We start from the raw sequence: 10384 nt of genomic DNA on the forward strand, positions 1-10384 counted from the left end.
CCCTCCTCCAGGGCTGGAGCAGTGCCTACTCAATAGAATCAGTCATCATGCAGATCAATGCCACTTTAGTCAAAGGAAAAGCCAGAGTTCAGTTTGGAGCCAATAAGGTAAATGTGCTGTGTTTATCAATTACACAGATCACTGCTGGGCTTCCATTTCCTTGCTGACTTGCATAGCAGATGCTTAATGACAGAATTGCTATTGCAAATATATATGCATTTTGAATTGTCTGGTGCCTGTATAAGTATTTTATTGGCAATTAAATTTCTATGTAATTACAAGTATATGAGGATAAAGCTTTGGGATGGCCAGGGTAGGCTTTTACTATCCTTGTATTGGCAAGGGAGGGAGGGAAGGAGGATCGGAATTGTGAGAATTTGGAATTTCTGGCTCTGAGAAGGGACTCTTGAAAGGCAGGAATGTTCTAACATTGTGCATGGACTTTATATTTAAGCCCACTGTAGAATTTCCTTGTTAGAACTGTTTTTGAGTTTTGCATGTCTAGATGCTGTGTTTTTTATGTTAGTTTTTTCTCCTTTCAGAATCAATATAATCTAGCAAGAGCACAGCAGTCCTATAAGTCACTAGTACAAATACATGAGAAAAATGGTATGTATATTCTTGCCACTTTGTTCTTGTCTGCACAGCACCCTGGGAATTGGTGTTTGGCCACAGAGAAACGTGAAGTGACAAAGTGTCTTATTTTGGCTTGGGAAGACCATAAATGTTTCTTCCTTCTTTTCTTCTTGCACTAGAAAAACAGTAGTGCTTAAGTAACTTGACTGCAATCATTGCAGTTTTCCCAGTTTACTTGAATGTTGCATGTGTGTTCCTGCTGCTGCTTGAAAGGCAGCTCCATTTCGTTTTCAGCCAGTTGACCTAGGAACTGAATTGTTACTGTAGCTTTAAGGATCTTAATATTGGTGTAGAATCTGCTGGGAGTTTACCCCTTTCCCTGTAAGATTTTGTTTTAATGTGTCAAGAACCTAGTGGAAATAATCATTAAAGAAGAGAGAAAGTGGGGAAATACTACCTGAGACTAAAAAATACAAGAACTACAAGAGAGGTGTACTAGCTGGGAAACTACAATAGAATAGGGACACACTTGTTTCAGTTTGGGCTTTTTTACTCTATTGGAAGTCTATCTGCTGCATAAAAGAAGTGTACAAGTGCTTCAGGTATAATTTAATTTACTGTGGCAGTATGAAAAGCCTGAGGCTTTAAAAGGTTTAAGTAGCTTACATGTTACATAAAGGTAGTCAGTAGAATTGGTACCCTGGTCTTGTGATGAGGGAGTTAGTGCAGTTACACTTCTGTGATGTTCTGTGCTCTGGGTTGGACACAGTGTCCTCCAGGAATTCAGGTTATTGTGAATGTGTTTGTGTGACTGCAGTGAGCACCTCAGCTTCCCTGCTGCTAACACAGAACATAACACCTGTACTCTTGGGAGGAAGATCAAAGATAATGACGTTAACATGCTCTCCAATTTTACAGTATTTTGATCTTGCTGTTAACCGAGGCTTTTGCTCTTTTAGTTTGCTACAAAAGCCAGCGTAGCTGTTTACTTGTATGTGCTACAAGTGATCAGTTCTGCCTCAGGAGCTGTACACAAAGCACAGTACTCAGTGCTGCTGTGAAAGGTGTCTTGAGCTTGGAGCTGCTGTGTGCTCTCTGGGACAGCACAAATAGACCCTGTAGTCATTGTACATGCATTTAGAGGAAATGTTACAAGAGGGGCTGGAAGAATTAAGATTGGAGCTCTGAAGGTCTCTAGAAAAAGCAGTACACACATGATCAATTATGATTCAGCTGCTAAACATGCCAAATTATGTCAGAAGACCAGTTACTCAGCTGACATTTCTGAGTTTATTCCTACGGTAAGACTTGCAGAAATAGGGTAAACCATTCAGTTGCTTGTGTATGCCTAACTCTGCAGTACACAAAATGGGATTTATATAAGTGTCTCAGTGCAGTCATGTTTGTTTGTCTATGTTTGAAGTAGCTTGAAGACTTGGGGGTTTTACCTCTCTTCTATTAAGTTTGGTTAGAGCAATGTTCCTCCTTCAGCAGCTTCCTCTTGTTGGTGTTCAGCTTGTCCAGCTCAGGATAGCTGCTGCCACAGAAATCCATGTGCACACCCGAATACCAGGTCTGATCCTGTCACGTGGTTTGTCCCCCACATTTAGGGCATTGGGTCTCACTAAGCTGGCCTGCTTTAAGAGGGAAAGGATTGAGCCAGGTTAGGCTTCCATCTCCCACGGGTGAAGAGTAGAATTGTCTGGACACAGCAATGTTGGTGCCTAACATGTCTCTGTTCTCCACAGGCTGGTACACTCCTCCAAAAGAAGATGGCTAATGCTGAGGACAGTTGTATACCTGGACCAATGTCAACAAAACAAGCTCTTTTTTATGTTTTCCAACACACAGACTCAAGCTATGAGTGCCCCTATAACAGCTGAACTGAGGACTTTAGCTATTAGATAAGTTAGTGGATAATCTGTCAACTGACACGTACAGTATAAGTTACAGCCTTACCATTCTGCCCTTCTTAGGCATCTGGACTGAGCAGTTTGGGCCTTTACCATATTTGTTCTTATGGATTAAGCAGATTTGAGCCGTGCCCTCCCTTCTCCCTTTTTTTATTTGAAAACATAAGCTCTCCCTGCAGCAGGCTATCAATTTACTAAAGCTCATACAATAGGAGTGAGTTGTTCACACACTTCTGTGTATTTCCTACTTTTTGCAAAATGCAGACTTCAGAGACTTGCATTTTATCGTTTAATTTAAAGCCAAGAAGTTTAATACATTGTTTAAATCTGTTTTAGAAAATGTCAGGTCTTGCAAATCACAGTAGTTTTTCTGGTCTAAAAGACAGCGTTTGTAGTATTTTCCAAATTAATGATATAGGAAAAACACATGTATGTTAAGTCATTAAACATTTTTCATGGCTGTATGAGAATATGAACTGTTTATTGGAAAAGATGCTTTTTGTTTAGATTATCTTAATTTTTTGTTTGTTTTTTTCCTTTTTTATTTTGTTTCGATTTTTTGTTTTTATGCAGAGCAAGGCTGTGCCAATAAAACCTTGTAACTGGTCACTTCCACTGGGGCATCAGAACTTGCTGGGCTGTTCCTGCTACTTGTTGGCTCAACCTCCTTAACAAGAAGAGCCACAGTATGAAGCTTGAAGTTATTTAAAATACTAAAAACCTTTTTAGGTGTTCCATTTTATTAACGGGTTGTTGCAATCATTTCTAAACTAATGAACTTAAAAAGTGATTGGCACAAATAGAGATGAAAGTCCTTGAATGAAAAATTTTTATATAAAAGCTACAATAAAGTACAAAAACATGTCATCCAATTCAGAGGCATTAGAAATGCTGCCATATTCATGACGGTGGTTTTGTTATTGAAAGACTAATGGGAACTGTTCGTTCTTTATTAGATGAATCTGGGTCTGTGTACTGACACACAATTTCATTGCCTTACCAGAATCGACTCTGTTTTGGTTGTAGTACCAGTCCTTAGGCCTGTGCACCCCTCGGGGCCGAGCGAAGGGTGTGTTCCATGGATTAAGCACTTGCCGAAGTGCAGAAGCATGTTTTTGTTACTGTTTTTTTTTTTTTTAGTTGACTATCGAACTTGTTCTTTTTCGCTATCAGGCGCCCGCGGGTCCTTGTGCGTTTGCTTCTAGATCCAGTTTTTAGCTCGAAAGAAACGATGGGAGAGATTTGGCCCCGCTCCCAGTGCGTGTTGTTTGTTCCCCGCCGCGGTTGGCTGAGGGCCGGGGCTGCGCCGCTCTCCGGCACGGCGGCGCTGGGGGCGGCCCCGGCCTCCGCCCTGCGGCGCACGCTTCGGTTTGGGTTCCATTTCTTCTGGCAGAGTTCCTTGGCAATGTACAGTAATTTGTAAACTTGCATCAAGTTTATGAATAAAAAGCATTTTACGAAGCGCTGTGTCCGTGCTGGGGCCCGGGGCGCGAGGGGAGGGGGAGGTGAGAGCGGGGCAGGTCCTCCCCGCCGCTAGGCGGCGCCAGTGTGCTGGCCTGGCTCGCGCGCGCTGACCGGAAGTTGTCTGTGGGGCGGCGGCGCGCGGGTGACGCAGGGCGCCGGGGCCGCGGCACAGCCGGGGAGGCGCCGGGGGCCATGGACTCCGCGGCCAAGGGCAGCTACGTCCTCGCCAACCTCGCCGAGGTGGTGGAGCGCGTCCTCGGCTTCCTGCCCACCAAGGCGCTGCTGCGCGCCGCCTGGTAAGGGCCGGGGTCACGGGGTGGGCGGCGGCCGGCTCCGGTTCGCGGGGGCGGTGGGGCCGACGCGATGTGTCCGTGTTGTGTTGCAGCGTGTGCCGGCTGTGGAGGGAGTGTGCCCGGCGGACGCTGCGGACGCGGCAGCGAATCGCGTGGGTGTCGGCGCTGGAGCCGGGCCCCGCCGAGAACCACGCGCTGGTGCGCGCGCTGGCCCGCGAGCTTGAGGTGAGGGGAGCTGAGGGGCGGCCTGAGGGGCCTCAGCGCCCTCCCTTAAACGCTGAACGCGCTTCGGCCGCCCGGCTAAAGGGACGTGTTCGGAGGCGTGGGTGGTTGTGACAGTAAGTGTTGCGTGTTAATACACCGATCAGAACGCAGAGGATTTGCAGTTCAGGGCACATCTGTTCATCGCGGCAATCTTGTTAAGAGGTAAACCCTCATAGGCTGGGAGACACTGAGTAAACACTGCAGGATTTCTTTGCGGTATTAACGTGGTACGGGGTCTTCACTACGCGCTCATGTCAGGGTCGCCTCAGCATATCAGTGTTAAACCAAGTGAAACAAGAAGGGCCAGAAGCGTCTCTACACCGTTTCCCAGCATCAGCACTAATGATGAACAGCAGAAGCCAACAACCCTGAGTGGAAGGAGTTTAGATAGTGTTAAAAGAAGGAGCAGAGTCATGGGGCCGGCCTGCAGAGCTGTTCCTGTTTGTGTGAGGTTTGGGTTAACTTCCTACCTGTGCTACCAATTCACTAACTAAATCTGGGCACTTCTGGGGCTAATGAGAAGTTATCTATTGGCTGACAGGCGGTGGGAGGGGAACAGCGTGGGCTGTCGGTGGAGCAGGAGCAGTTTCTCCTCGGTTTGTGCCTGCACTTTCTCTCCACTCCATCTTGTCTCATCTCCTCTCGTGTACTCCTCCACCTGTGTCTTTGCAGAAGGTGCACGTGCTGCCCCAGACTGTGCTCTACATTGCTGATGCAGAGACGTTCAGCGGGCACGAGGAGTGTCACGAGCAAAAGAAAGGTAAAGCCTGGACCTAACTCACTCCCACTTAAAGAAATACTGGGATGTAAGTAGAGCATAGTCACCTGAAAGGGAATTCTCTGAGTTTTGGTTTCAATGGAAAGGAAATGTTTTACGGAAACCACGACCGTGTAGTATTGCATCTGTGGTACGAAGCAGCTCACAGATCTGTGTTAACGTGCACAGATGGGTTCCTTTCCCTACTGTGGAGTACACCGTGTGTTTGCCTGCCGGCAGCCCAGTGCTCTCAAGGAGCAGCACAGACCGGCGTGCTGTTACCAGGATGGCCACTAATGGGCAGCATTGCTTAAACAGGACGGGGTTGGCTGTGGGCTTTGCTCAGAACACACTTTTACTGCTGTCTGACGGTTTTTTTTTGGTCTCTTATTTTTACAGCCAGAAAAAGAAACAGTAAAGAAACAGCACTCGCACTTGAAAAGTTGTTGCCAAAGCGATGTCAGGTTCTTGGACTGGTCACCCCAGGGATTGTAGGTAGGAGCAAAATTTGTGGGGTTTTGAGGTCAGTGTGAAGGTGTCATTCCCACCTTGTTCAGCACTGGCTTTGATTTTAAGGAGTTCACAGTGCCGCTGCTGAGTGATGTGGAGCTTACTTCATATATTGCGGTTATAATTAAAAAAGTAGATTTAATTGGGCAGGGAGCTTTCCCTGGCACCTTAATGTACTTCTTGAATGTTGCTTGGATTTATGTATACATTTCAGTCATATTCTGACTAACTGTACAGGGCATACCTGTTTGTAATGGTCTAGCAGGAGGCATATGCAGTAACTGGGAAATTCACAGCCTCCCATGGCAGGCTTTTTCTCATGCTTCATTTTTATCATTAGAAAGTTGGGTTTTTTAAGGTTTCTTACCTTAAATTCACTTTCCACATTGTAAGTAGGTATTTGATTGTTGTCATTACCATATTTTAATAACACACTCCCAATTTTTGTGTCAGTTTGCTTTATATTGTCATCACATGCTTATAGACACCTTAAAAACTTGAGTATGTCTATGCCTGCAGAAGTTGGCAGGAAGGCTTGTCTTGCCCTGTTCTTGGTTTTCCTAATGTTGTATATTTGGTGTTCCTGGGGGGATATGTGGAAATACATTCACGTCTCCATGTCAAAACTGACTTCAGTGTGATCGATAGCCAGCAGGACTTGCACGTTTCATCTTTCCAGAATATCGACCAAAAAATCACTCTAGTTTTCAATTAGATAAGTCGTTATGGAAATAGATTGTCAATGTTTTATATCACCTGAGCTGTTCAGCCTCTTTCTGCCCATGTTACAGTGTAAATGAAAGTATTAGAATCTCTGAACACAAGACACTTGGTTTTGTCTTTGTAGTTACCCCGATGGGTTCAAGCAGCAATCAGCCTCAAGAAATTGAAGAGGGTGAAGCTGGGTTTGCTCTGTTGTTTCCCAAAATTGATGGGGTGAAAATTCATACCTTTCATTTTTCTAAAGACGTGAAGAACAGGGTCTTTGATGAAAGTAAATTTGCTGAAGCAGGTACGTCATTTTTCTCTCCTTTACGTGGGCTTCCGTGAGGTGCTGCTCTCTGAGGTGCCAGTCTGGAGTTCTGCGTAGAACCAGCAGCTTCTGTACTGTCTCCAAGAGCCTCTGTGGGGCTCCAGCTGGTTACTGTGTATCTCTGCTCCTCCTAGTTTCTGGAGTATTAAGGATAAGTTATCCTGAGTATCAGTTTCCAGTTACCTCAGTTACATTTCAAGCAGAGCTGTTCAGAGAGGTGTAATGTATTAGTTGGGGAGAAACTAGGATGGTTGAACTTCAGAGTTCAGGATTTAAAAATAAGGGGGATCAGTGTTGGCTTTTGTTTGTAGGTCTGAAGAATAACCCAGATCTCCGTGTTGTTCTTCTGTTTGGCTACAATTCCTGGAAGACTGGAGCTACTCGATTTCTTCATCAAATAGTCAATCCATTGAATGAGAAAAGTATCATCCTGGCTGGGGGACAGGTGGAGAGCTTTACATCACTGACCTCTGAGAAGTAGGTATTTTTTTTTAAGGTAAATGATGAAAAAGATTTAAAATGAGAGAAACATTGTAGATCCATAGCCTTCTAGTTATATTGAAAATCCCCTTTACCAGTAGTAAAACAACAATTTCTTAAAGGGAAAAATGTCCCAACTGCTACATTCTGATGTAGCCAGAAAAGCTGGAAGCTTTGTATGGCTGTGTTACAAATTGGATTCTGAAAACCCACTGAAAAGAAGATTTTCAGCTTCAGATACCTTTTGTTTGTTTATTGCAGTCAGCATTTCATCTCTGGAGTGCAGGTAATTGAGTGGCTGTTGTGACGGAGCCCAGGATGTGAACATGTATTTGTGTATCAGTTCTGCCCATAGCACGGAGCAGTGGCTGCACACACGACAGGGCTGTGCCCCAGGAGCTCACCTGATCCACCCTGGCTGCTGAAGGATTTGGCACTCTGTCCTGTGGAGCTCTGTACAGCCATGCCCATAGGCTGCTCTCGTGCCGCTGGGGTCTGGAGTCCGTATTAATATCAACATTTTTCTTGCATCTGATTTTACCAGTGCACCATTGCCCCAGATAAGAGCCCTGACCTTAAATAAAGTCCCTGCAGATAAAGGTTAAGTATGTAACAACTAAGCCCCATGTGTCCTGCCCAACCAACCTAAAGCAACATGAATCCAAAACCTTTGCTGGCTGCTGCCCTGCTTTTATGTATAAATCCTCAGTGCCTTTGTTTGTCCTAAGTTTAACTGATGGTTTAGCTGGAATTGCAGAGCTGTGACATACACAAAGTGCTGAATTTGGCATGAGTGAAACAAGTTTGTGCTTAATGTCTAGTAATGGATGTGGAAGTTTTTCCTTGTGAAAGGTTGCTACACAAAAACATTGCTAAAATACTAAGTCTTTGGTTTGGTTTTTAACTGTGGATGGTGTCAGAATTGCTGTACTGTTGGCTGCTTTGAACCTACATCTGCCACAGACGGTTTAGTCAGGTGAGAAGTGGTCCCCACAAAACGTTCTCTAACTCGGTGCCTGTTGCCTTTCAGTAACCACGCCCAGCCTGGTGACGCCTGTGGTGTGGTTGGGTTGGCTTTCAGCGGTCCCCAGATCCAGAGTGCCACCGTCCTTTTAGACCAGGATGTGGCTGATGAGAGGACAGCAGAAGCAGCCATGCAGCGTCTCAAAGCAGCAAACATCCCTGAGCACAACACCATTGGCTTCATGTTTGCCTGTGTTGGCAGAGGATATCGGCATTACAAAACCAAAAGGAATATGGAAGCAGATGCATTTAGGAAGTTTTTTCCAAATGTCCCCCTCTTTGGCTTTTTTGGACATGGGGAAATAGGCTGTGATCGAATAGTTACTGGGAATTTCGTATTAAGAGAATGTAATGACATAAAGGATGACCTCCTTCATGGTTATACTACTGTTATGACTCTTATTCACCTTGGTTCAAGTAAAGCAAACCAAGCCTAAGTAAGGTTTAATGCTTCACTGAACTGTTTGTTTCATTCCAGAGAGCTGAGAAGTCTGGAAGAGTGGACATCTTGCAGTCAAAGCCCCTTCCAAAATGTAAACATCACTTTGGTAATATTATCGAGTCTTGTAGTTGCAATAGAGTTTACTATAATATCTGTGAGAAAGTCTTGCATTTTGTGTAATCCCCTGTACACATCAGAATTGCAGGAAATTATATTTGATGTATTTCTGCAATTGAAGAAAGCCTCTTTCTTCCAAAACGAAAATGGTTGCTACAAATCATAGAATATGCTGAATTGGAAGGGGCCTATCAGGATCACTTGAGTCTTGGCCCTGAACAGGACACACCAAGAATCCCACCAAGTGCCTGAGAGTGTTGTCCAAACTCTTCTTGAGCTCAGGCAGGGCTTGGTGCTCTGACTGCTTCCCTGGGGAATCTGTTCCAGTGCCCAGCCACTCTGGATGAAAAACTTTTTCCTGATACCCAACCTAAACCTCATGACTCAGCTGCATGCCATATTCTCGAGTTCTGTCACTGGTCACGAGAGTGAAGAGATGCTGAAGACCACAATGAGGTCTCCCCTCAGTCTCCTTCAGGCTGAGCAAACCAAGTGTCCTCATCCACTCCTCATAAGGCTTCACCTTGACATCCTTCACTTCCTCATGGCATTTCTCTGGACCCCCTCTAAACTTCATGTGGCTTTTTATATTGAGGTGCCCAAAACTGCCCCCAGAACTGGAGACTGCCCCAGAGCAGAGCAGGACAATCCTCTCCTGGCCTGGCTGGCGGTGCTGGGCCTGATGCCCTCCAGGATATGATTTGCCTTCCTGAGTAGCAGGGCACAGCTGACTCACACCCAGCTTACATCGACCCCAGCACCCTTCCCACAGCTGCTCTCCACCCTCCTGCTCCCCAGTCCGTACACACAACCAGGGCTGCCCTGTCTGAGGTACAGAATCCAGCTCTTGCCATTGTTACATTTCTTATGGTATGTGATTGCCCATCTCTCTTTGTCTAGGTCTCTGCAGGGCCTCTGTCCTTGAGGGAGTTGACAGCTCCTCTCAATTTAGTGTCTATGGCAAACCCAAACCCAAATGTAGAAATAAACAGTACTTTGATGTGCTCTATTTATGTGTGTAAAGCACTCTAGGAAAACTACTGATGCATTAAATCTACTATTTCCTGGATTTTATTTCTAGAGAGATGCAGAACTTTCCCAGAGTCCTATTTACAAAACTGGACAGTTTTACTAGATAAAATAAATGAAAATCCTTAGAGAAAAGTAACAAAGTACTTGTTAAATAAAGATAGAAGTATGTCAAAGTACCTTGCCTTCTATTCCTAGAGAAAAAGCTCTGATTTAAAGATGTTGTCCAGCTAAGAGTTCAGCTGGGCTCACCACATTGAACTGAATTTCAGTTGCTTAACTGTGGTTCAGAATATAGTGGTTGCCTCTTCTCCTGTAGATTGTGATTACAATCTTTTGAATCCAGAGTGCTCAGAAGTAAGTCAATCTATCTCTAAGTTTCTTTAGGAAGTTTTTTGCTGTTAAATTTGGAATTGTGGGACACACAAGATCTGGCTATGCTATATTTATATAGAGACTTTAAGTAAGACTTGTGCTTCTGCA

At 44.9% G+C, this 10384-nt stretch overlaps 2 protein-coding genes across 3 annotated transcripts in view; both read left to right on the top strand.

The window, feature by feature from the left end:
- UBE2Q2 (ubiquitin conjugating enzyme E2 Q2) overlaps positions 1-3950 on the top strand; it is a 47226-nt gene extending 43276 nt beyond the window's left edge. The window contains exons 11-13 of the mRNA XM_058846677.1: positions 12-107; positions 543-609; positions 2325-3950. Of these exons, the coding sequence (XP_058702660.1) occupies positions 12-107; positions 543-609; positions 2325-2356 (195 nt within the window). The 3' untranslated portion in view covers positions 2357-3950. The remainder of the gene's footprint in view (positions 1-11; positions 108-542; positions 610-2324) is intronic.
- A 120-nt stretch (positions 3951-4070) lies between these two features.
- FBXO22 (F-box protein 22) lies at positions 4071-10080 on the top strand. 2 transcript variants are annotated; one of them, XM_058847229.1, is made up of 7 exons: positions 4071-4249; positions 4339-4471; positions 5183-5270; positions 5667-5762; positions 6625-6789; positions 7122-7287; positions 8321-10080. In XM_058847229.1, the coding sequence occupies exons 1-7, from the start codon at positions 4146-4148 to the stop codon at positions 8748-8750; spliced, it is 1182 nt and encodes a 393-aa protein (XP_058703212.1). In that variant the 5' UTR covers positions 4071-4145; the 3' UTR covers positions 8751-10080. The 2 variants fall into 2 exon arrangements, with proteins under 2 accessions (XP_058703212.1, XP_058703213.1); XM_058847230.1 differs by lacking the exon at positions 8321-10080 and adding an exon at positions 7413-8314.
- The last annotated feature ends 304 nt before the right edge of the window (positions 10081-10384 follow it).

Source organism: Poecile atricapillus, chromosome 11 (assembly GCF_030490865.1).
Source record: "Poecile atricapillus isolate bPoeAtr1 chromosome 11, bPoeAtr1.hap1, whole genome shotgun sequence".
Lineage (NCBI taxonomy): Eukaryota > Metazoa > Chordata > Aves > Passeriformes > Paridae > Poecile > Poecile atricapillus.

What these genes read in the sequence shown, in the direction of transcription:
- FBXO22 (XM_058847229.1), top strand. Translation starts at nt 4,146, where the DNA reads ATGGACTCCGCGGCCAAGGGCAGCTACGTCCTCGCCAACCTCGCCGAG. An exon ending in GCGCTGCTGCGCGCCGCCTG is followed by an intron (nt 4,250 to 4,338) that starts GTAAGGGCCGGG and finishes GTTGTGTTGCAG; the next exon opens with CGTGTGCCGGCTGTGGAGGG. An exon ending in ACATCACTGACCTCTGAGAA is followed by an intron (nt 7,288 to 8,320) that starts GTAGGTATTTTT and finishes GTTGCCTTTCAG; the next exon opens with TAACCACGCCCAGCCTGGTG.